Source organism: Eptatretus burgeri, chromosome 1, assembly GCF_056783735.1.
Source record: "Eptatretus burgeri isolate ZD-2024b chromosome 1, Ebu_testis_v1, whole genome shotgun sequence".
Lineage (NCBI taxonomy): Eukaryota > Metazoa > Chordata > Myxini > Myxiniformes > Myxinidae > Eptatretus > Eptatretus burgeri.
In genome coordinates this window covers 128944049-128967330 of record NC_140961.1, presented here as the reverse complement: position 1 = coordinate 128967330, position 23282 = coordinate 128944049, and the positions used below count along the sequence as shown (strand labels likewise).

Below are 23282 nucleotides of genomic sequence, written 5' to 3'. Positions count from 1 at the left end.
CCCTTACCAGTACACTGGTACTCATTTTGCTAACCTCGGAAGGATGACAGGCTGAGTCAACCTCCTGGTGTATTTTAATTCAGCGGCCAATGGGGCTTGAACTCAGGACCCTAGGATCCCAAGCCGCCACCCTAACCAATAAGCCAACACCAGGCTACATCCCCAATTCTGAACCATGATCTTTATTACCTTCATGAACCTTCCTGAACTCGACCATCTCACTTGCTATCTTCAGTGTTTTCTACCCTCCTCCCCTCCTCTTTTTCTATCTGCTCATTTTCTTGATGCTTGTCCCACTGTCTTTGTCCCACTGTCTCTGCCATGAGCCCCACTCCCATAAATATAGAACAAAAAATAAATGGCAATTCGAAATTATATTGAATAAGCTACATACAGTTGTTATTTCTTATTCAACGAGGAGAAATAAATGATTGACATAAATATAAATGTTTTTTTTTTACATGAATCAAAGATTTGCTGTGGAGCTTGCACATTAATTAGATGGAGGACACACAGACATGAGGAGAGATCAGATTACTCTGACATGAATTACATGGACACCAGTAGACAAAGGAAAAGTACAGATGGTATAATGGATATGAACATGGGTTTCCTGCATAGTGAGCCAGGACCAGGGGTTCTGATTGAAACACCAACTAGCCAATCTTGAAAAAGCATCTTCATAAGTGTTACACATATCAAACAGATTAGCAAGCCCAAGGTGGGCCTAAGGCCCACTTTTTGTTGCATGGTTTTCAGCTCTAATGTTTTATTTTGTAATTTTAAGAATGGGAAACAGATACCATAAGCATGAGGGCGTACAGACGTCACTTGCCAGGAACCAATTTCAGTGCAGCTGGCCTTGCACAGCCAATCAGCAGTGTCTTGCAACTTATCACGAAGACACACAAAGCATAGTTCTTGTTTTGTCTGGTTATTTATCGATCTGAATGATGAATGTTTTTGGCGACATCAATTTTTTTTTCACCTTCACCATCAAAGGTGGATGCAGGTTATGATTTCCCCTCTCTGTCTGTCTGTCTGTTTGTCTATGAGCAGGATATCTCAAAAGTTACGGATGGATTCAGATGAAATTTGGTGGGCAGGTTGGGTATATGACATTGATGAATTGCTTAGATGTTGGTGAAGATGCGGATCTGGATGCAGCCTATCATTGGGATACAAAATGTAAACTGTTCAGCCTGGTGGACTCTACCAAGTGCCATTGTCGTTTGATGATGTGCTATCCAGGTCCTTGGCGATTAATATGGTAGCATTTTCAACTTTATGTGGCCAGTGGTTTGAGAGGAGATGCAAAACTGATGAGCAGACATTGGTATTTATTATAAAGATTGGGAGCATGCTCACATATGAGCTGTTTGATCCCAGATCAGATCTCAAACGGGATTAAAATTCTGTGACTATGCTGCAGTTCCAAACAGCTGTGCATCTCATTGCATGCCATCCTCATATGCATTTTGGTTGTGGATGTTAAATGCCTCATGACATATTTTGTAAAGAGTATGCCATGTGTGGCAATACCCTCACCAGATTCTCTATTTTTAGAGCCAGCTATACAATTAGCATTTCCTGCAGTCAACGGGAATGCTCGGAATTAGAGATGGCACAGAAATGATAGGCCACATGACCATAAATTATACAGAAAGTCTACTTTGGTCATCTCTTTTCAGACCTTGCAAGTTTGTTAAAATATAAATGAACTTTTGCAAAAGGAATACTAACAAGAACTAGAATGGCACTCGGTAGAGTGCATACCTCCACGAGGCTGAACAGTTTACGTTTTGTTTCCCAATGATATGCCGGATATGGATCTGAACCTGAACCAAAATCGAATCGGCTTGTTCTTGTCACCTAACCAACTCATCCACATAGTTTTGTCATAATTCGTCCACAACCTTTTGAGATATTGTGCTATATGTCGTTTCTCGTCTCTAAATGGTGAAGAATCACTTAAAAATTCTCGTATCTGGATCTGGATTTGGATCTTTACCAAAATCGAATCGATTCATCCTTGTCACACTCCCAACCTCTCCAGCAAATTTCGTCCGGATCTGTCTACAACGTTTTGAGATATCCTCTTCACAGACAGACAAACAGACAGACAGACAGACAGACAGGGGTGAAAACATAACCTCCATCCACCTTAGGTGGTGGAGGTAATAAAAGCAAAGAGAAGTGTGATCACCTCCAGCTTCCGCCATCGGTGAATGTTCATGGGGTTGTCCAGCTCTTCCTCCAGTGCCTTGCAACGTGCCTGCTCACGCAGCAGCTCACGCTGAGTGCAGAACATCTTCCTTCTATAAAATAATGAACAACCATGCTCACTTAAAAAAACCCTCATACTTACAAACTGTGGCTTTATCATAACCATGTAACAGTGAGTACTGCTCAGAAGAGGGAAGTGAAATATGTGCTAAACTATGTCACCACACACGTCATACTCTTTCTTCCAGATACTTTCATACTTTATCTTTCTTCAAAAAAAGCTATACACACTTACATATTTCTCAACTTTTCATGTTGCATGAATACAGCTGAAATATTTCACTTTTTTCCTCAACTCTAATACTGTTTTCCTCCTAATTATTCAGGTATATATTGTGATGAATTATCCGGTACTGTTTCATCATTCATACAAATAATACACGACTGTCTGTCGATCTGCTTTCCTGTCTTCTGTCTCACTGCATCACATATGGTTACGAATCTGGAAGCCATGAGCACTCAACATACAGGTCCTATAGCTCAGTTAGTTCGATAAGTAAATGTGGATAGATAGCTCCCCGTCCCTAGTCTAATGGGAATTAAATGTACGTGCGCTGTGCGTTGTTTTGATTGTTAGATTTTTACACCCCTGATAACAACAACAACAACACGCCTTCACCTCGCTTCCTCCCACCATCCTCGCTGGCCCAATTTCCTGCATGCGTGTCAGCACATACGTGGGGGGAGTCACGAGGACCTGACGCCTCTCTCGCCAAATCCGGGGAATGCGAGGAGGTTGCCGACGGTCAACCAATAGGCGCAGCCCACGCTGGAGGGAGGGCGCGCCCGAAAACGACGAAGGAGCAACGAATGCTTGCGTCCGTCGGCTCGAAGCGCTTCAGTCTGGTTTTTGGTGCTGACTGCATCGCACGCTTGCGTCCAGTCTGGTCGAGTGTGCGTCCAGTCTGTCGAGTGCGCGTCCAGTCTGTCAAGTGCGTGCCCAGTCTGCTGGAGTGCGCGTCTCTGGCCGGGTCCGGCGCTGACTGCATCGCACAGATCCAAGGCGTCTCGCTGGCGCCTGGTTCTGCGGACCGCATCGCAACGCTGGTCTGGGTTGCTCGCCAGCTCGAAGACCACACGAGGTGGACAGGTCCGAGGCAGGTTCTGGTCTTCAGTTCGCCTCTCCATTTGAGCTGGAGGCCTTAATAAAGACCACTGTGGGTCCGATTCTTTTGGGTGTGTGTGTGTGTGTGTGTGTGTGTGTGTGTGTGTGTGTGTGTGTGTGTGTGTGTGTGTGTGTGTGTGTGTGTGTGTGGCGCCAGTCTGCTAAGTAATGAATGGTTAAGTGCCCTGCTGTACATACGTGCTTATCAATATTCGGATAACTCTGCCCTTACGTGCTCCCCTCATTTCCCGATTGTTTAATAAATATCCCCATTTGTGAAATGTATCAGCTCGTTCATGTCCTTTCCTCCATTGGCTTAACGTGTTGCATGTTGGAAAATTAGCAAGGCCATTGTGCCGCTGTAAAGGGGACATTTGGACCAACGGGACTTTGGTGACCATCCGCTCGGGTCACACACGGTTTGAGTACACTAGTGGCTCATTCCGTACGGGTGTCAGCGAGGGTGTGAAGACTCGGTAAATCGTCACGTGGATCTCGAAGTATTTTGAAAAACTGGCAAATAACCCTGTATCACGTGGTAGAAATATTGACGCTTCACGGTCCGATAAGGGACCCGTATTATTCAGAGTTTTCCGAAGAAGTATGATCTCAATTCCGGGTGATCGGTGGAGTCGACTCTACGGCTCCATCTAGCGGTCGTGCTCGTCGACGACGCCCGGCCCGCAACAATATGACGTCTCATCACCAAATGATAATGACAAAATACGAACAAACATAATTAACAATGTTTTCCAATTCTGCTGAGAGGATCTAAATTTATTCAGCCCAGTCAAAAGTAGACTTGACAAAAGTTGACATGTGAACTGAGAAGAACGTGCGTGCATTCTCCCTGAACTCCGCTCATCTCAAAATGCACAACCAACCCTTCCTTTGCGACATCACGTCGAACAATCCCCCGCCTCCGGGGCGTGGCCTGCTTGCACGAAACCCGGGAAAGTGGGGCTTCTGCCTGCCCGGCAAGCTTCTGACATCACGCCCATCAATCATCAGCCTCGGGAGCATGACTTCGCCCGCTGTCACCCTTGGAGGCAAGGCTTCTGCCTGATCGGCACGTTTGCTTGTTTCTCATCATGGTTTTGGTGATAAAAAAAACAAAGGGAAAAGTCACGGGAGCAAATACATACTGAGGAAGCTTATTCTTAAACCCCAGCTAATTAACACTGCATCACCCCCCCCCCCCCCCCGTCCAGTGTGGTGACACTTAACAATTAAGCTCAAAGTTTCCCTACTTAATTGCATTGAGATGCCTCCTACACATCCATGGACTAAATAACTAAATTGCTAAATTCCCTGTTAAGTTCCTTCATCTACCCCCACAACCGTAACAATATATATATAAATATATATATTTCTCTTCTTCTTCTTTCGGATGCTCCCTTTAGGGGTCGCCACAACGGATCATCCGTATGATGCGCATAGTGATTTGGCACATGTTTTTTTTTTACGCCAGATGCCCTTCCTGACGCAACCCTGGTCGCCTCTTACGATTTTTCATTTACCAAACCAAAATAGGTACACCTATTTTAACCGGGGTATACACCGGCCCAGTATACTGGTACTCATTTCGCCGACCTCAGAAGGATGACAGGCTGAGTCAACCCCCTGGTGTATTAATTCAATGGCCCAACGGGGCTTGAACTCAGGACCTTTTGGATCCCAAGCCACTGCGCCAACACCAGGCTCAACAATATATATATATATATATATATATATATATATATATATATATATACATATATATATATATATATATATATATATATACATATATATATATATATATATATATATATATATATATATATATATATATATACATATATATATATATATATATATATATATATATATATATATATATATATATACATATATATATATATATATATATATATATATATACATATATATATATACATACATACATACATACATATATATACATACATATATATATATATATATATATATATATATATATATATATATATATATATATATATATATATATATATACACATATACACGAAGTTCAATTTATCTGCCGATCTCATCATGTACCTTGCGGTTTAATTGTTTGCATTAGCAAGAACAATCGTCTGCGTGGCAGGCAATGGTTTTTATATATGTATATGTATACATATATATATATATATATATATATATATGTATATATATATATATATATATATATATATATATATATATATGTATATATTAAAAAAAAAAAAAAAAAAAAAATATATATATATATATATATATATATATATATATATATATATATATATTTCGGCATGCCCCTTTCTTTGTTCCACCATCAGATTTTTGTTACTGCATGAAATGAAACAAGATTTGGCACATATACTAATGATATTATTGTCTTCCTTAAGAGGCCCGTCAAAACTCGTTTTGATGCATTTTCACGAACTCCAACGGATTCCATTCAAATTCGGTACGATTATGGCTTTTGGTCCAACTTAGGTCATTGGCTATAAATTTTTTCCATAACACTTCCGATATTCGAAAAAAATCGATAAATCGATATCCCTCATGGTATTTTCCATTCAAATCCACTCAAGTTTAAGGCCTACGGGGGACGCAAATTTCCACTTTGCCCCGGGTGCTGTTTACCTCCGCTACACCAAGCTGTTAGGGTTAGGGTTTGGGTTAGTGTTAGGGTTAGGGTGAGCTACCTTAACACTAACCCGAACCCCAACCCTAACTGCTAACCCTAACCCTAAGCCCTAACCGCTAACAGCTATTCAGGAAATTTGCAAGAAAGCCCGGGCAATGCCAGCCTTTATTGCTAGCCCGAGCAACGCCGGGCATTACTACTAGTACATATATATATATATATATATATATATATATATATATACATATATATATATATATATATATATATATATATATATATATATATATATATATATATATATATATATATACATATATACATATATATATATATATATACATGTACGGGCCCAGACCGGGAGTTGAATACCTAGGTTGGACTCCTGGTCTGGGCCCAAAATCTTTCCACATATATTTATAATGTTGGTTCTGTCCTGTTAATTTCTAATTGTATGGATATATATATATATATATATATATATATATATATATATATATATATATATATATATATATATATATAGACATAAATGTGTTTATATATTGTATCTAAACTAGTACGTGCGTGCCCGTACGTGCGTGGCCGTACGTACGTGGCCGTATGTGCAAAAAAAAAAAAAAAGTTTAAAAAAGAAGAAGAAAAAAGAAGAAGAAGAAGGATTGTGACGTCAATCGTGATGTCATATCACCGTGTCCTGTCATTGGTTTGGTAAATAAATGGCCATAACTTGGGAAGCACTTGTCCGATTAATATCAAACCTTGAAAAGGCACACAGTCAGGTCCCCAGCAATATACCTGGCAAGTTTCAATTAGATCGGATCAGTGGTTATCGAGAAACAGTGGTCACACACACACACACACACACACACACACACACACACACACACACACACACACACACACACACACACACACACACACACACACACACACACACACACACACACACACACACACCTGGAATTATAGATAGACTAGTGCATGCCCATAGGTGTGTGCCCGTAGGTGCAAACAAAACAAAACAAAAAACTTTCAAACCGCATGCCAGAACCGTCTTCTGTACAGGGGATAGGAGTCATCAGAGAAGCTTGAGTTTCTCGTAGGGCTTTGGGATAGTCCTTTGTGCACTTCCGGTCTGCCATGCAAGGGCTCGAGGTGTTCCATTCCTCACATGGGCCGTGAATCATGTGTGATGTCACGATACGGTGTAGTTCCGGATTTGTGCGTTTGTCAGAAATCTCAGCAGAGACCACACGATCGACATCTGCTGGTGTTCTGGGCTTGTCGCGAGGTACCACGGTCAGTAGCATGTGTATATGGGGAAGGTGACGCTTTTGAGTTTCCTTCACCATCACATAAGCGTCCACATGCCCGAAGATGTCATTCTTGAGGAGGTCTGCTTTGAGTGCTTCCACCTTCATATGAAACACCCGGGCGATGATATCAGGTCTTTCATTGGCTGACTGACCCTCAAAAAGTGATTGTTTAATTTCTGGCCACTTTGGGTTGCAGGTGAATGTTAGGATAAAGTCAGGTTTTTCCCTTGACTCAGACCAAAGGCATTGCATCCTGAAACTCTTTGGCATACCAACGTGGTGACCCATAAATTGACGGCGGCAGAATGGTGAGGCGTCCAGGTAGCACGTCAGCGTCACTGTTCAACGCATCAACGATGATCTTATACTTTTCTGCCTTAATTGACTTCTGGTTGCAGCGAATCCAATTGAGATGGTGCAACTCAATTTTTGCCATCATGTCGCATACGTACTGCTGTGTCAACTTTCCACCACGAAGTAGTAGATTGAAGTGATGAGTAGGATCACGTACTTGGAGATGGTAGCGGTAGAAAGATGTTGGCGTTATCCCTGCAAACTCAGTGTGGTACCCCTGGGAGCTGCAGGGTAGCAGAAGTATGTATGATAGAGGGTCACATGCTGGATGCATGGCGTCTATTGTCTGTAAACCTCCTCCTCTGAGGTGAACACCGACTGCCAGCCTTCCAAACTGCTCTGTTGTCATTGCCCCTGGAGCAATGACAGCCACATCGCTGTCTGGTGAGGGAAGGTTGACGGTACCATGATGAAGGTCTCGGCACCGCGTGCGACCTGTTAACACAATTTTCAGTTCATTTGCGCTGTCATTATGAACCACAAACTCAATGGCTGATTTGAATTGCTGGATGTATGGGTTGCACTCATGAATGGCCTGTTGTGCTCTTAGCAAAAAATGCTCATTCAGGCTACTGTTCGAGGTGTGGGCACGACGAAACTCCAGCTCATGGGCTGGATCGTGAAAGTAGATCTGAGCAAAGTGTGGGGTACAACCCAGATCGGCAAGAGGAGCACCAATGTAATGGTAAACCTTACCTTGTATGCGCACTCCAGGATTGAAGCCAGGCATACCTATCTCTCGGACACCGATACTTGCCATTGCCAGCGCGTTGTTATACTGTTTCGCACGCTTCACAAAGTCCTGGTTAAGGAAAAGGTTTTTAATAGCATCTGGAGGTTGTGATGGAATTGAACCGGGTTTTGGATTCGTAGGATCATGCTTAAGGTCGACCTTGCCGTGGTTGCGGCAAAATCCTCTTCTCTCCTCGGTCCACACAAAAGCATCACAATGTGAGCATTTAGTGCATTGAAATAATGAGGTCCTGCTTAACGCGTGCCTGTACTCAACATGAAGTTGCTCTCGGAAGAAATCTGTATCATCGTATCGAGCAAGGTTGCGATTCTCACGGTGAGCCTGCTCTAGTCTCGCACGGTGTACGTCCTGATGGCGCAGGGCATCCCTTATTTGCCGGTCTTCTCGATGGTGAGGGATTTGTTCTGCACGACGCCTTGCCTCGCGTCCAGTGCTGTCTGCCAAGCGAGCAGCTCGTTCTTCATCCGTTTCTTCTGCACGACGCCTTGCCTCGCGTTCAGTGTTGTCTGCCAAGCAAGCAGTTCGTTCTTCATCCGTTTCAGCTGCATGACACCTTGTCACACGCGTAGCGTCGCGTGTTAAGCGAGCAGCTCGTTCTTCATCCGTTTCCTCTGCACAGCGCCTTGCCTCGCGTTCAGTGTTGGCTGCCAAGCGAGCAGTTCATTCTTCATCTGTTTCTTCTGCACGACGTCTTGCCTCGCGTTCAGTGTTGTCTGCCAAGCGAGCAGTTCGTTCTTCATCCGTTTGAGCTGCACGACGCCTTGTCATGCGCGTTGCGTTGCGTGTCAAGCGAGCAGCTCGTGCTTCGTCAGATTCCATTGTGCGTGCACGACGCACAGCTTCGTTCCTTCGCTGTCGTAAACGACGATTGGATTGGGGCATTGTGTTTAATAAAATCGAGAAAGTACAGAAATCGAGAAAGAAAGAATACAGTAAGTCGATAAATCAAGAAAAAAATCGAGAAAGAATACAGTAATCGTCACTGACTGGATTGGGGTATTGGGTTTAAGAAAATCGAGAAAAAAATCAAGAAAGTACCGAAATCGAGAAAGAAAGAATCGAGAAAGAATACAGTAATTGTCACTGACTGGATTGGGGTATTGGGTTTAAGAAAATCGAGAAAGTACAGAAATCGAGAAAGAAAGAATACAGTAATCGTCACTCTCCGGAAGTGAAGTCCTCACTGTCCGGAAGTTCGCATATGGCAGTTACAATTATTCGCAATTTATTCTTAATGGCCAATTATTCAATTAGCGCCAACGTATTTTGCCTTTTCCCAATGTCATCGCAAGGAAAAACACAAAGAGAAAAGGAAAGAGGAGAAAAAAAAGTGCAAAAAATAATTTACTTCCTGCTTCGGAGCATACCAGCTAACTCTGATGTTCCGCAAATTTATGCACCGTCTAATATGAAAACAATCATAACTTGGGGCATTGTGTTTATCTATAAATGCGCATAAGAAATTGAGAAATTATTAGAATACACGAAAAAAAACGTGCAAAAAAAAAATTTACTTCCTGGTTCGGAGCATACCAGCACTCTGATCTTACCAAAATTTATGCACCGTCTAATAGGAAAACAATCATAACTTGGGCCATTGTGTTTATCTATAAATGCGCATAAGAAATAGAGAAATTATTAGAATACATGAAGTCATCACTCTCCGGAAGCCCGTACGTTGTAACCTGTAATGGGGAACGTGGCTGAGCTTCCCTTCACCATCGGCCAAGCCCACGCAACAACGTGTCTTGTCATTGGTTTGGTAAATAAATGGCCATAACTTGCGAAGCACTTGTCCGATTAATATCAAACCTTAAAAAGGCACATCCTCAGGTCCCCAGCAATATATCTGGCAAGTTTCAATTAGATTGGACCAGAGGTTGTCGAGAAACAGCGGTCACACACACACACACACACACACACACACACACACACACACACACACACACACACACACACACACACACACACACACACACACACACACACACACACACACACACACACACACACACACACACACACTGCTGGAATTATAGATAGATGTGTACATATATATATATATATATATATATATATATATATATATATATATATATATATATATATATATATATATATATATATATATATATATATATATATGAAAAAAGGTCTGTCTAAAAAGTAATGGGACTGAGCCTGCTATGCTCCACTGACACATGAACAAGTTGCGTCACAGTCTTTTGCAACACTCCAGCAATATATATATATATATATATATATATATATATATATATATATATATATATATATATATATATATATATATATATATGTATATATATATATATATATATATGATCGGAGATGGTTGACTGCGCTCATTGTGTGATTTTTTTCAGGTCGTGCTTTACACGTTGTCTTGTCTGAGTCGTCGCGTTATGAGTCGTGAGCAGAGAGCAAATCTGAAGTTTTTGCCAAGCTTGGCAAAACACCTTCCGAATCCTTCGCAATGTTGCAGCAAGTCTACAGGGAAGAAACGATGTCACATACACGTGCATTGGAAAGGCACAAGAGATTAAAAGAGGGACGAGAGGAGGTTGAAGACGACCCACGGTCTCGAAGACCTTCAACGAGCAGAATGGCGGACAACATCGAGTGTGTGAAGCAGATGGTGCACGCAGATCGTCGACTCACGGTGCAAATGATTGCTGAGGAACTGTCCATAAACAAGAACACTATCTGGAGCATCATCATTGAAAATTTAGAAATGTGCAAGGTGTGCGCAAAGATGGTCCCCAAGCTGTTGTCCGAGGACCAGAAACAGCAAAGTCACTGTCTGTCAAGACATTATAGAGCACCTCGAGGACGATCCAGACCTGCTCGGGAGAGTCATAACTGGCGATGAATCGTGGATATTCGAATACGATCCTGAGACCAAACTGCAGAGTTGTCAGTGGAAAAGTCCGGCATCACCAAGACCAAAGAAAGCAAGGATGTCGAAGTCGAAGGTCAAGGTGATGCTTATCGCATTATTTGACATCAAGGGCATCGTCCACTTCGAGTTTCTACCACAGGGTCAAACAATGAATCAATAAGTGTGCAACGAGATCCTCCGGCACCTCATAAGATCAGTCTGGGACAAGAGGAGGGATCTGTGGGAAAACAACGCCTGGTTGCTCCACCATGACAACGCTCACGTTACCACGAGCATCCGACAGTTTCTGGCGGAGAGGAACGTGCCAACTCTGGAGCAACCCCTGTATTCACCAGACTTGGCCCGTTGTGATTTTTTCCTATTCCACATGCTCAAGGGGGTGATCAAGGGGACTAGATTTCCTGATGTGGAGGCCATCAAAAGGGCCGTGATGACGGAGCTCTGGAGGATTCCAGAAGAAGTGTTCCGGGGGTGCATCGAAGCATCGAAGAAGAGGATGGACAAGTGTGTGAGACTGGAGGGAAACTATTTTGAAGGGGACAAGCTGTGATTTCAATATACTTTTTGGAATAAAATTTCTGTGAAGTCAATCCCGTTACTTTTTGGATGGACCTCGAATATATATATATATATATATATATATATATATATATATATATATATATATATATATATATATACATATATATACATATATGTATACATATATATACATATACATATGTACATATACATATATATACATACATATACATATATACATATATATACATTATATATATATACATATATATACATACATATATATACATATATACATATATATATATATACACATATATATATATATATATATATATATATATATATATATATATATATATATATATATATATATACATATATATATATACATATATATATATATATATATACATATATATATATACATATATATATATACATATATATATATATATATATATATATATATATATATGTGTATATATATATATATATAGTTGTGGGCCGGGGGTCGGTGGCGAGAACGACCACGAGGTGGGGAAAACTTGCGTCATCTCCCACCAACCTCCCCAGAATTGTAGGCTGTCGCTCGGATAACTCCATGAGCCGGCGGGTCGTTTTACTGACCGTGGTCGCCAATATTTAAAATGCGTGGCATAGGGTTATTTTTTCTTGATCCAATGTACCTAAGTAACCACGTGGTCTCGGCTACCGGGGATCCACGTCATCGGAATGCCTGGCTGAACCGGATTCACTCTACTAGCAGCGGTAAAATTACACCGACCGACTACCACTCTGCCACCCACCTTTCCGGCTCAGATGCAGTCGAGCGGGCCTGCCCAGGACGTCCCGGCTACAATTGTCCGATTACCGGTGATAAAACCCCACCTAAACTCAGATCCGAACCATGCTGGACCAATTCAAGAAAGGACGGAAACGGACTGGGAACATTTCTTTGATGATTTATTTACAGTCAATGAAGACCAAAGCAAGACTTAACGCGAATATGAAAGCAAGGAATATTTACAATGATCCAACAACACTTATTCAGTTCTACTTAAAGACGGGCCCACACGCAGACACACACAAATGAAAAGAAACCCAGAGTTCTTTATTGGACCCTCGCAGCTGAGGAGAAAGACAAGCTGGGGGTCAGAGTTCGGATGGGTACCTAGCTGTCGGAGAAAGGGGGTACTCCATGCTGCGGCACCTGGTGATGGTCGCTGGTTTGGTCCCCAGTCACACGTGTGGGACTTGAGGTTTGTGGCGGAGCTCGGGTGGTAAATGGCCGGGGTCCACGGAGGGGGGTCAGGGTTGCTCTTTCCTTCCTTGTAGAGGGCCAGCAGACACGTTCGCCGCCTCGACGACCTTCTGCTCAACTCTCGCGACAGCCCTCATAACAACCACTGTTACCACCCCTTCATAACAGCAAAAATCCTTTCGTGACAGCAAAAACCCACCAAACTCCGCTCTTAGAGAGTGCTCGGGGATTTATCGACCTCCCTCAACGGGGAGGGCCCTTGGTGAAACACACCTCGCTGTCCGCCTTTGATTGGACAGGGTCCTACGGCCCACCTTTCTGGGGTGGGGCTTCGGCACCTGCCGGGAAACCCCAGCCACTCTTCCACGCGGGTTCATACTTGACGAGTAACAGCATCAAGGCTGCAAGGGCCCCTGCCGGGAAACCTCAGCCACTCTTCCACGCAGGTTCATACTTGACGAGTAACAGTAGCAATGTTGCAAAGGTTGTCGTGAAAGAGTTACAACGTTCGTGGGAGCCGAGAAACCGGAACCACGAGATCTGGCCTTGGCACGTCAGGGTGCGTTAAGGCAGCTGGTTGGTGTTAGATCGTGATGGGCCGAGGGGTCATGCAGATTGGATGGTTGTTATATGGCTTGTTAGATGTAACAACCTAACTAAAAGAAATCACAATGCACGCCTTTGATTCTCCCACTAGACAAAAGGAAGGGGATCTGACTACACACATACTTAACGACATCACTGAATTTTGGGACATCTGTATGTTGAATGCAAATGGTTTCCAGATCCGTAACAATATACATATATATATATATATATATATATATATATATATATATATATATATATATATATATATATATATATATATATATATATATATGTATATATATATATATATATATATATATATGTATATATATATATATATATATATATATATATATATATATATATATATATATATATATATATATATATATATATATATATATATATATATATATATATATATATATATGTATATATATATATATATATATGTATATATATATATATATATATATGTATATATATATATATATATATATATATATATATATATATATATATATATATATATATATATATATATATATATATATATATATATATATATATATATAAATATATATACACATATACATATATAGATACATATATAAATATATATACACATATACATATATATATATATATATTTATATATATCCATATATCTACAGTGGAGAGAACAAGTATTTGATACACTGCCGATTTTGCAGGTTTTCCCACTTACAAAGCATGTAGAGGTCTGTAGTTTTTATCATAGGTACACTTCAACTGTGAAAGATGGAATCTAAAACAAAAATCCTGAAAATCACATTGTATGATTTTAAAATAATTAATTTGCATTTTATTGCATGAAATAAGTATTTGATACATCAGAAAAACAGAACTTAATATTTGGTACAGAAACCTTTGTTTGCAATTACAGAGATCAGACGCTTCCTATAGTTCTTAACCAGGTTTGCACAGACTGCAGCAGGGATTTTGGCCCACTCCTCCATACAGATCTTCTCCAGATCCTTCAAGTTTCGGGGCTGTCGCTGGGCAACACAGACTTTCAGCTCCCTCCAAAGATTTTCTATTGGGTTCAGGTCTGGAGACTGGCTTGGCCACTCCAGGACCTTGAGATGCTTCTTACGGAGCCACTCCTTAGTTGCCCTGGCTGTGTGTTTTGGGTCGTTGTCATGCTGGAAGACCCAGCCACGCCCCATCTTCAATGCTCTTGTTGAGGGAAGGAGGTTGTTGGCCAAGATCTCGCGATACATGGCCACATCCATCCTCCCCTCAATACGGTGCAGTCGTCCTGTCCCCTTTGCAGAAAAGCATCCCCAAAGAATGATGTTTCCACCTCCATGCTTCACGGTTGGGATGGTGTTCTTGGGGTTGTACTCATCCTTCTTCCTCCAAACACGGCGAGTGGAGTTTAAACCAAAAAGCTCTATTTTGGTCTCATCAGACCACATGACCTTCTCCCATTCCTCCTCTGGATCATCCAGATGTAATGGTGATTGGCAAACTTCAGACGGGCCTGGACATGCGCTGGCTTGACCAGAGGGACCTTGCGTGCACTGCAGGATTTTAATCCATGATGGCGTAGTGTGTTACATATTGTTTTCTTTGATACTGTGGTCCCAGCTCTCTTCAGGTCATTGACCAGGTCCTGCCGTGTAGTTCTGGGCTGATCCCTCACCTTTCTCATGATCATTGAGGCTCCACGAGGTGAGATCTTGCATAGAGCCCCAGAGTGAGGGAGATTGACTGTTATCTTGAACTTCTTACATTTTCTAATAATTGCGCCAACATTTGTTGCCTTCCAACCAAGCTGCTTGCCTATTGTCCTGTCGCCCATCCCAGCCTTGCGCAAGTCTACAATTTTGTCCCTGATGTCCTTCGACAGTTTTCTGGTCTTGCCCATTGTGGAGAGGTTGGAGTCTGATTGATTGAATGTGGACAGCTGTCTTTTATGCAGATAACGAGTTCAAACAGGTGCAGTTAATACAGGTAATGAGTGGAGAATGGGAGGGCTTCTTAAAGACAAAACTAACAGGTCTGTGACAGCCAGAATTCTTACTGGTTGGTAGGTGATCAAATACTTATTTCATGCAATAAAATGCAAATTAATTATTTAAAAATCATACAATGTGATTTTCAGGATTTTTATTTTAGATTCTGTCTTTCACAGTTGAAGTGTACCTATGATAAAAATTACAGACCTCTACGTGCTTTGTCAGTGGGAAAACCTGCAAAATCGGCAGTGTATCAAATACTTGTTCTCCCCACTGTATATATATATATATATATATATATATATATATATATATATATATATGTGTATATATATATATATATATATATATATATATATATATATATATATATATATATATATATATATATATATATATATATATATATACACATACATACACACATATATATATACATACACACATATATATATATATATATATATATATATATATATATATATATATATATATATATATATATATATATATACATACACACATATATATATATATACATACACACATATAGTGCCAAATTTGAGGTCATAATAATGGGAGCACAGTTCGCCAATGAGAATGGTGAGGAAAGTGGCATGAGGGGTAGGGAAGGCAGGCATGGGGAGTCAAAGCTGGGAGGAGCACATCAAGGCAGGACACCAGCTTTCAGCCACCTCTACTTGCAAAACCACTGAGATGGATGATGCTGCAGTGACGGCATGTTTTCTTTGCTGGAGGTGAAATAGCATTGAAGGTTCTGACAACAGACGAGTGCCACAGGGGGAACGAGTTGAAGAACCTTCAGTTTGCAGGCAGCACATAAAATGGCATTGTTGAATCATAAGCTCATGAAGAGTGACAGGAATGTCATGAAATCAAAACCACCACTTGATTCTTATGCAAAACGAAGTGCATCAACCTCTGTGCCCGTGGCTGCCAGAAGGAATAACTCCTAAATTTGGATGTGATTCCTTTCCTGCCAATCCAATCCCCTGTCTTGACTGTAGTACTGCAACTCTCCAAGAATCTCCCTGACTCACCGAATCCCAACTGTCTCCACTCTCCCTGAATCTCTCAAAAACTCAATTGCTGCTGTGTCATGTTAAACTCTCTCTCAATGCTACTCCAACAGTATTTGTTGGAACCAGTCATCCGATCAAGTGAGTCGGCTCAAGCAAAAATATGTTTTACCAAATATAGAGCAGTCCATGCAAATACATGTTCAATATTCAAATCTACCCTTTGGCTGGAAGATATCTCAGGTTGAGGGTAAACGTCAAGAAATAATTAATGACAGATTACCAAATGAAATTTCCCTTTCTGGTTATCAAACAACACTTAGCCTGCACGGCCCAATAATGGATGATCTACATACTTAATGGGGTTATCATGACGAAAATATTATATGTCATTTAACTCTTGAGAAACACGAAAAATAAAGAAACAATTTTGCAGCAACACGGTGCAGTATATTAAAATAATCAGGCCATTTCCTTGTTCAGGCTCAAAATTCAAGTGAAAATCTTTGTAGCAGTTCTCATGATTCTAAGTTGCAAAACCATTGTCTATATTTTCTTGAGACAACTTTGTCAGCTTTGTAAAAATCAGGATACAAACATGTTTCTCACTGCGCTGTCTTTTGAAAAGGATTGAAATCGCATATTTGCATTGCAATGAAATTATTTATGTGAGGGTTACTGGAAAATCCCAATCAGCAAAACACATCATCTCAAAAAACAACAACTGCATAATGCCAAAGCTTTTGCTTATTGATAAAAAAACATTGCGTAAAGGGAAGGGTAGAGACAAGTCGGCAGGAATTAGAGAGGAGGTTGAAAGTGATTGGTTAGTGCACTAAAATTTTATACCATACTTGTAAAAGCACTCCAAATGAAATTCCTGTCATCATCGAACCTGAGATCATCTGCACTGGTTACACCACGCTCAAGCATGCTTCTTTGGCCACGCAACTTGCAGATTTCGAGCTTTAACAGCTGGATGTCATCGAGTCGGTGCTGATATTGCACTTCTCCTTTGTTCAATGTGGACTGCAGGATTTTAACTTTCTCATAGAGTAACGCCAGCTCATCGTTTCGACGCATTAGCTGTCTCCCAAGTACATCTCGTTCACTTAGCACCTGCAACCAGGCACGCCATGCTTGATCAAAAAACATTACACTGGAAAACCTGCATTAAATAGTCCCAGCATAATCTGTCAACTTTTAATCCGAGGAACATTTTCAAAGGCATTTGCAAATCTTCAGTATTTGATTCATAAGTCAGAAAATTTATGCTCTGTTTCTATCAGCTTCCAACGATAGGCTTATACCAGCTACACAGCAGTCCATGCAGATGCATCTTCAATCGTCAAACCTGCCCTTAGACTGGCAGGTATTGCAGGTTGATGGTAAAAATCAAAAATTAAGAGATGAGAAATTATTATCAAATAAAATAATTTCACTCACTGCGGATGGAATGCTTAGCCTGCATCACCCACTAATGAAATATTTACATTCTTAATGGAGTTATCATGATGAAATTGTATGTCATTTAACTCTTGAGAAACACGACAAATAAAACAACAATCTTTTTAGCAATATTTTCATATTAGACTAATGAACTATTCTAAACAGACACACTGAATTATTTACTTTAAAACTGAACGTGCAGAGCCCAGTCCAATATTCAAATTTGACTCTTGCAATACCATGAGACAGGCCCAAATATCATACTAGCACAGCCTACCCGGTGCTGCCCAGCTGGGTGAGAGTTTCCTGGTAATGGTTTCCGGATGTATTGGACATTGAAAAGCTTTGGAGTTATTGGCCTCATTGTGGTTAATTTTTGCCTGCAAGCCAGCATCAGCACTGCTTGACCCCATATCCCAATATACACAGTATAGTGGCCTTTGGTGGTCTCAAAACAGACGTCAAGGACAACATGTCATAGCTTAAAAGCTTGCACAGATTCTGAACTCTCTTCAACCAAAATTTGGGGCCTCTAGATGATACGGTTCGGCTATGAAAGAATAACGTACAAACGCACAAATAAACACACAAACAAACACACAAACATTTGAAAATATTTATGTAGTTGTAAAAATCTCAATCTATTCTGCCTTAATGTGAATTGACAAATGTAACCTAAATTGACTTGGAAGATGTTGACGTGTTCACTTACTTTTTCTAACTCTTTCTTTTGTTGTAATCTTTCATTATCTGCTTCTGAGATTATCTTGACAAGCCTTTTCTCTTCTGCTTCTTGTGCATCAATGTACTCCTTGGTTTCAACAGCTTGCTGTTTTAGCTTCTGTAAATTAGCCTGTTTAGGATGTGACAAGGAAAGTGAAGAACTATAAGGGCACATTGTACAGCTAACAGACCATGTTTTTTGATGACTGAACAGCCTTCATCACAAAATACATCAAAATACATCTGAGAATGCAGAGGAATTTTATTCAGCTTTGTGAGCTTAATTAATCCAGCTCGGGCTCGGACGATGTTTTTCTTACCTTTACAGCAGAGCACTTAAAATGGTTTTATCTTTCTCATCAGAAGTATAGTACACATCCTTAAATTGTCCACAATGTGAGAAATTAATATGCCTGTGTGCTGTATGATGATGTCAGATTGAAACAAGGTGAATAAAATATAGTCAATACAATACCAGAGAGTATGTTGGACATTGAAAACATGGTGTGGCCTTAATTACCCCACATGCATGAAAGTGGAGTTAAGCAATTGGTTCACTTTGTCTGTTTGTCCATCTACAAATGTCAGTTTATGATCGAGGAACAACTTCATTTCAGTTAAATATTATATCTTGAACAAGAATCGGAACATGAATCAGAAAACGAACCTGTAGTTCAGCAGTACCTTGATATATACAGTGGGACCCGCTTAATAGAATCACGGTTAATAGAATCACCCGTATTATAGAATCAAAATCGTTGAGACCGATTCTATTGTATCTAAATGTACACAATTTTTCCCGTTTATTAGAATCAAAAACCCGCTTAATAGAATCAGCTGCTGGCCATCCACTTCAACAGTTCAGCGCCTACTGGCCGCACAGTTCCAACTTTTGCCACCAGGCGGCTGACGTCACGCTAAAAATAACGCTATGCCACTACAGTGATTTCGGTAGTCATTGTACAGATAGGCAGACGACTGACAGCTGCAGTCTAAGCACTAGGCGTGTCGTCATTTCCACGATGGACAGAAAACGAAAGCGGACGGATCGTTCAAACATTGATAAAGCACAAATCCTGAGGGACTATGACGCTTTGCCCAGAATGAGCCAACGAGAAGCTGCAGACAAGTTGGAAATTAACCAGCCGATCCTATGCAAGATTCTGAAAGATCGAGAGGCCATTCTGAAAGGTCAAGTGGATTCGTCTTCTTCTCAGAAACGCAAGCGAAGCGGCAACGCACCCGATGTCGAATCAGCAATGCTCAAGTGGATTCAAACTTCTAGAGAAAAGGAAGCACCGCTTTCTGGACCTCTGATGCGGGAGAAAGCGGCTCAGTTCACGGAAAAGTTCAACAACAAGAAGTTCAGTGCGACAAACGACTGGATTGACCGGTTCAAGAAAAGACATGGAATCGTCCACAAGAAACTTCACGGAGAGGCAGCGGCGGCTGACGTAGGAGGGAAACAACAATGGCTGGACCACGTGTTTCGGGATCTCGTAGAAGGCTTCACGGCTGATGAGATCTGGAATGCTGACGAAACCGGGTTGTATTTTCGGGCCTTACCAGACGGAACGTTCTTCTTCAAGGGAGATCAGCACTGCGGTGGGAAAAAGCCAAAGGAAAGAATCACGGTGCTTTTTTGCTGCTCGATGACTGGTGCTAAGCGTCCTCCTTTCGGTATTGGTAAAAGCAAGAATCCACAGTGTTTCAAAGGCCTCAAAACAATTCCAGTTCGCTACAGAGCAAATTCCTCCGCATGGATGACAGGTTTCCTCTTCACTGAATGGCTCGATGAGTGGAATCGCGAGCTTCGGTGTCATGACCAGAAAGCGTTGCTTCTCATCGACAACTGTCCGGCACATCCCCAATCACTTCAACTGTCGAACATGACTGTGGAATTTCTCCCGCCGAACACAACCTCTGTTCTTCAACCGTTAGATCAGGGAATTATCCGTTCATTCAAAGCTCATTACCGCCGTGCCATGCTACGAAAAGTGCTCACTGAGATTGACAACGAGGATGGAGCAATGACAGCGAGTGACTTGGCGAAAAAGATAACGATCCTCGACGCTATGCTGTTTACGGATGCAGCATGGAATGATGTGAAGACTACCGGCATCGTGAACTGCTGGCGCAAAGGAGGAATTTTCATCGGAGCGGCAAGCGAAGGCGAAAGGGTCGAGAGCAATGACGACGACGAGTTAACCAACCCTCTTCAAATGGATCCCGACCAATGGCAGAACTTCGTCAACATGGACGCCACTCTCCAAACCACAGACGATGATGTCACAGACGAAGCCATCGTTTCGGCAGTCCAACGCGAAATGGGAATTGCTACTGACGCAGACTATGACGCCGACACTAAAGTGGAGGAAGAGGAGGAAGAGGAGATCTCTGTCCCGACCATCAAGGAAATGATGTCTGCAGCTAAGACGATCAGGCTTGGTTTGCTATCACATGGGTTCAGTGACATGGCCTTCCTGCGCAAACTTGACAAGGAGGTCACCGCCATTGCCACAGACTCGTTAAAGCAGGCAACAATCGACAATTTTTTCATTACAGAGTAGGCTCATCGACAAACCTATGTTGTTTTGCTTTGAAAAGTACATATGTACTGTACGTGTAATTGTTTTATTTTCAGTAGTAAGTTACATTGTTTTGAGCAAGTGTGTCATATAAATCAAACTAAATGCTGAGTATTTGTCTCCGTATGTGTACTCGACATTTGATCCGCTTGATACTCCACAACTCTGGTGAACTCGGATATTAGAATCACCCGCTTATTAGAATCAAATTTGTCCGGCCCAAAGTGATTCTATTAAGCGGGTCCCACTGTATATATATATATATATATATATATATATATATATATATATATATATATATATATATATATATATATATATATATATATATATATATATAGTTAAGGCTCATATAAGAGCTAACACAGACCGTATAACAAGGAGAGCAGGAGACAAGAGGAATGGGAGAGGGAAGCACAAAACAGTGGCGAATAGACATATGAGGAGATCTGTGGAAGGGAGAGGGATGGATCGGGGTACATGGGGTAAACAATATGGACACTACACACACTTTCAAGAAGAAAGTCAAGTCTGTGGTTGATTGCTGTGTGAAAAGCAATTAACCACAGATGTGCTCGAGTCTGGGGTTGATCAGTGCCCCAGGCGAGATACTCTTCTCGTTTTGGGAGATTTCAATGCATCAAATGGCACTGTTAGGGATGGTTATGAGACATGTGTTGGTCCCCATGGGGCTGGAACTGTGAACAAGAAGAGCACTAAGTGCTATTGAACTGTGAACAAGAAGTCATGGACTTATGGTGGCTGGTTCAGGGTTTCAGCACCCACAGGCTCATCGCTGGACTTGGTATTCCAACGCTGGTGGTGTGGCAAAGGAGATTTACCATGTGCTCATTGATGGTTGTTGGAGGATGATCCAGAACTGCAGGGTCCACCGAAGTGTTCAGTTCCTCAATACTAACCACATGCTTGTTGTAGCAACTCTGAAGTTGCAGATTAAATCCAGGAGAATGGTACCATCCCAGCCTTGGCTGGATGTTGGCAAGCTCAAGGATGAGAGGGTAGCTGAAGAGTTTGCGAACAGGCTGAGTGGGGATTTTGGTAGTCTGGATGCTTTTGGAAACCCTGATGAGTTGTGGGGTGCCTTCAAGACTACATCCTTGATGTTGCCGGTGGATATCTTGGAACTCACCGAAGGGCGAAGAAGAATTTTGTCTCTCAAGGGACACTGGATACCATTGATCAGAGTCGCAGGGCCAGGCCTAATGGCAGAGCTGAGCTGTTCAAGGAGTTGAGGTGTAAAACTGTACGTGTGCTGAGGCAGGACAAGGAGGCCGATGTGCGAGGAATCAGTGAGGGGGTAGAGCATCACCTGTGGTCAAGTGATTCTCATTCTGCTTGCAGGTCAATTCACACATCAGCGGAGGATGGTGGCCTCTTGACAGAGGAGTCCGAACTGAAGGTCCGCTGGGCCAGTTACTTTGAGCAGCTGTACCAGGCTGACTCACCAGCTGTTGAGTTGGATGTCAGGGGTGTTACTATCCCAATTGCTGACCCTCCAATTAACTGTGATCCACCTTCATTTATAGATAAACTGTGATCCACCTTCAACAAAGGATGCAGTGAACGGGTTGAATGGGAGTAAAGTTCCTGGGATCTGAGGCATCCATGTTGAACATCTCAAGGCTGGTGGAAATGCTATACTCGTGTCGTTGCATGCAGCTATGTGCTCTACCTGGAACACAGGCAT

The 23282-nt window shown here is 41.5% G+C and overlaps 1 protein-coding gene across 4 annotated transcripts in view; it reads right to left on the bottom strand.

The window, feature by feature from the left end:
- Positions 1 to 23282, bottom strand: part of CFAP58 (cilia and flagella associated protein 58) — a 178135-nt gene that overhangs the window by 53661 nt on the left and 101192 nt on the right. For 3 of the 4 annotated variants that reach the window (XM_085897517.1, XM_085897509.1, XM_085897526.1), the window contains 3 exons: positions 18976 to 19116; positions 17710 to 17933; positions 2207 to 2318 (listed from right to left, as the gene is read on the bottom strand). In XM_085897517.1, coding sequence (XP_085753643.1) covers positions 2207 to 2318; positions 17710 to 17933; positions 18976 to 19116 — 477 coding nt within the window. Of the gene's footprint in view, positions 1 to 2206; positions 2319 to 17668; positions 17934 to 18975; positions 19117 to 23282 lie in introns of all 4 variants that reach the window. The other variant, XR_015062292.1, reaches the window with a different exon arrangement.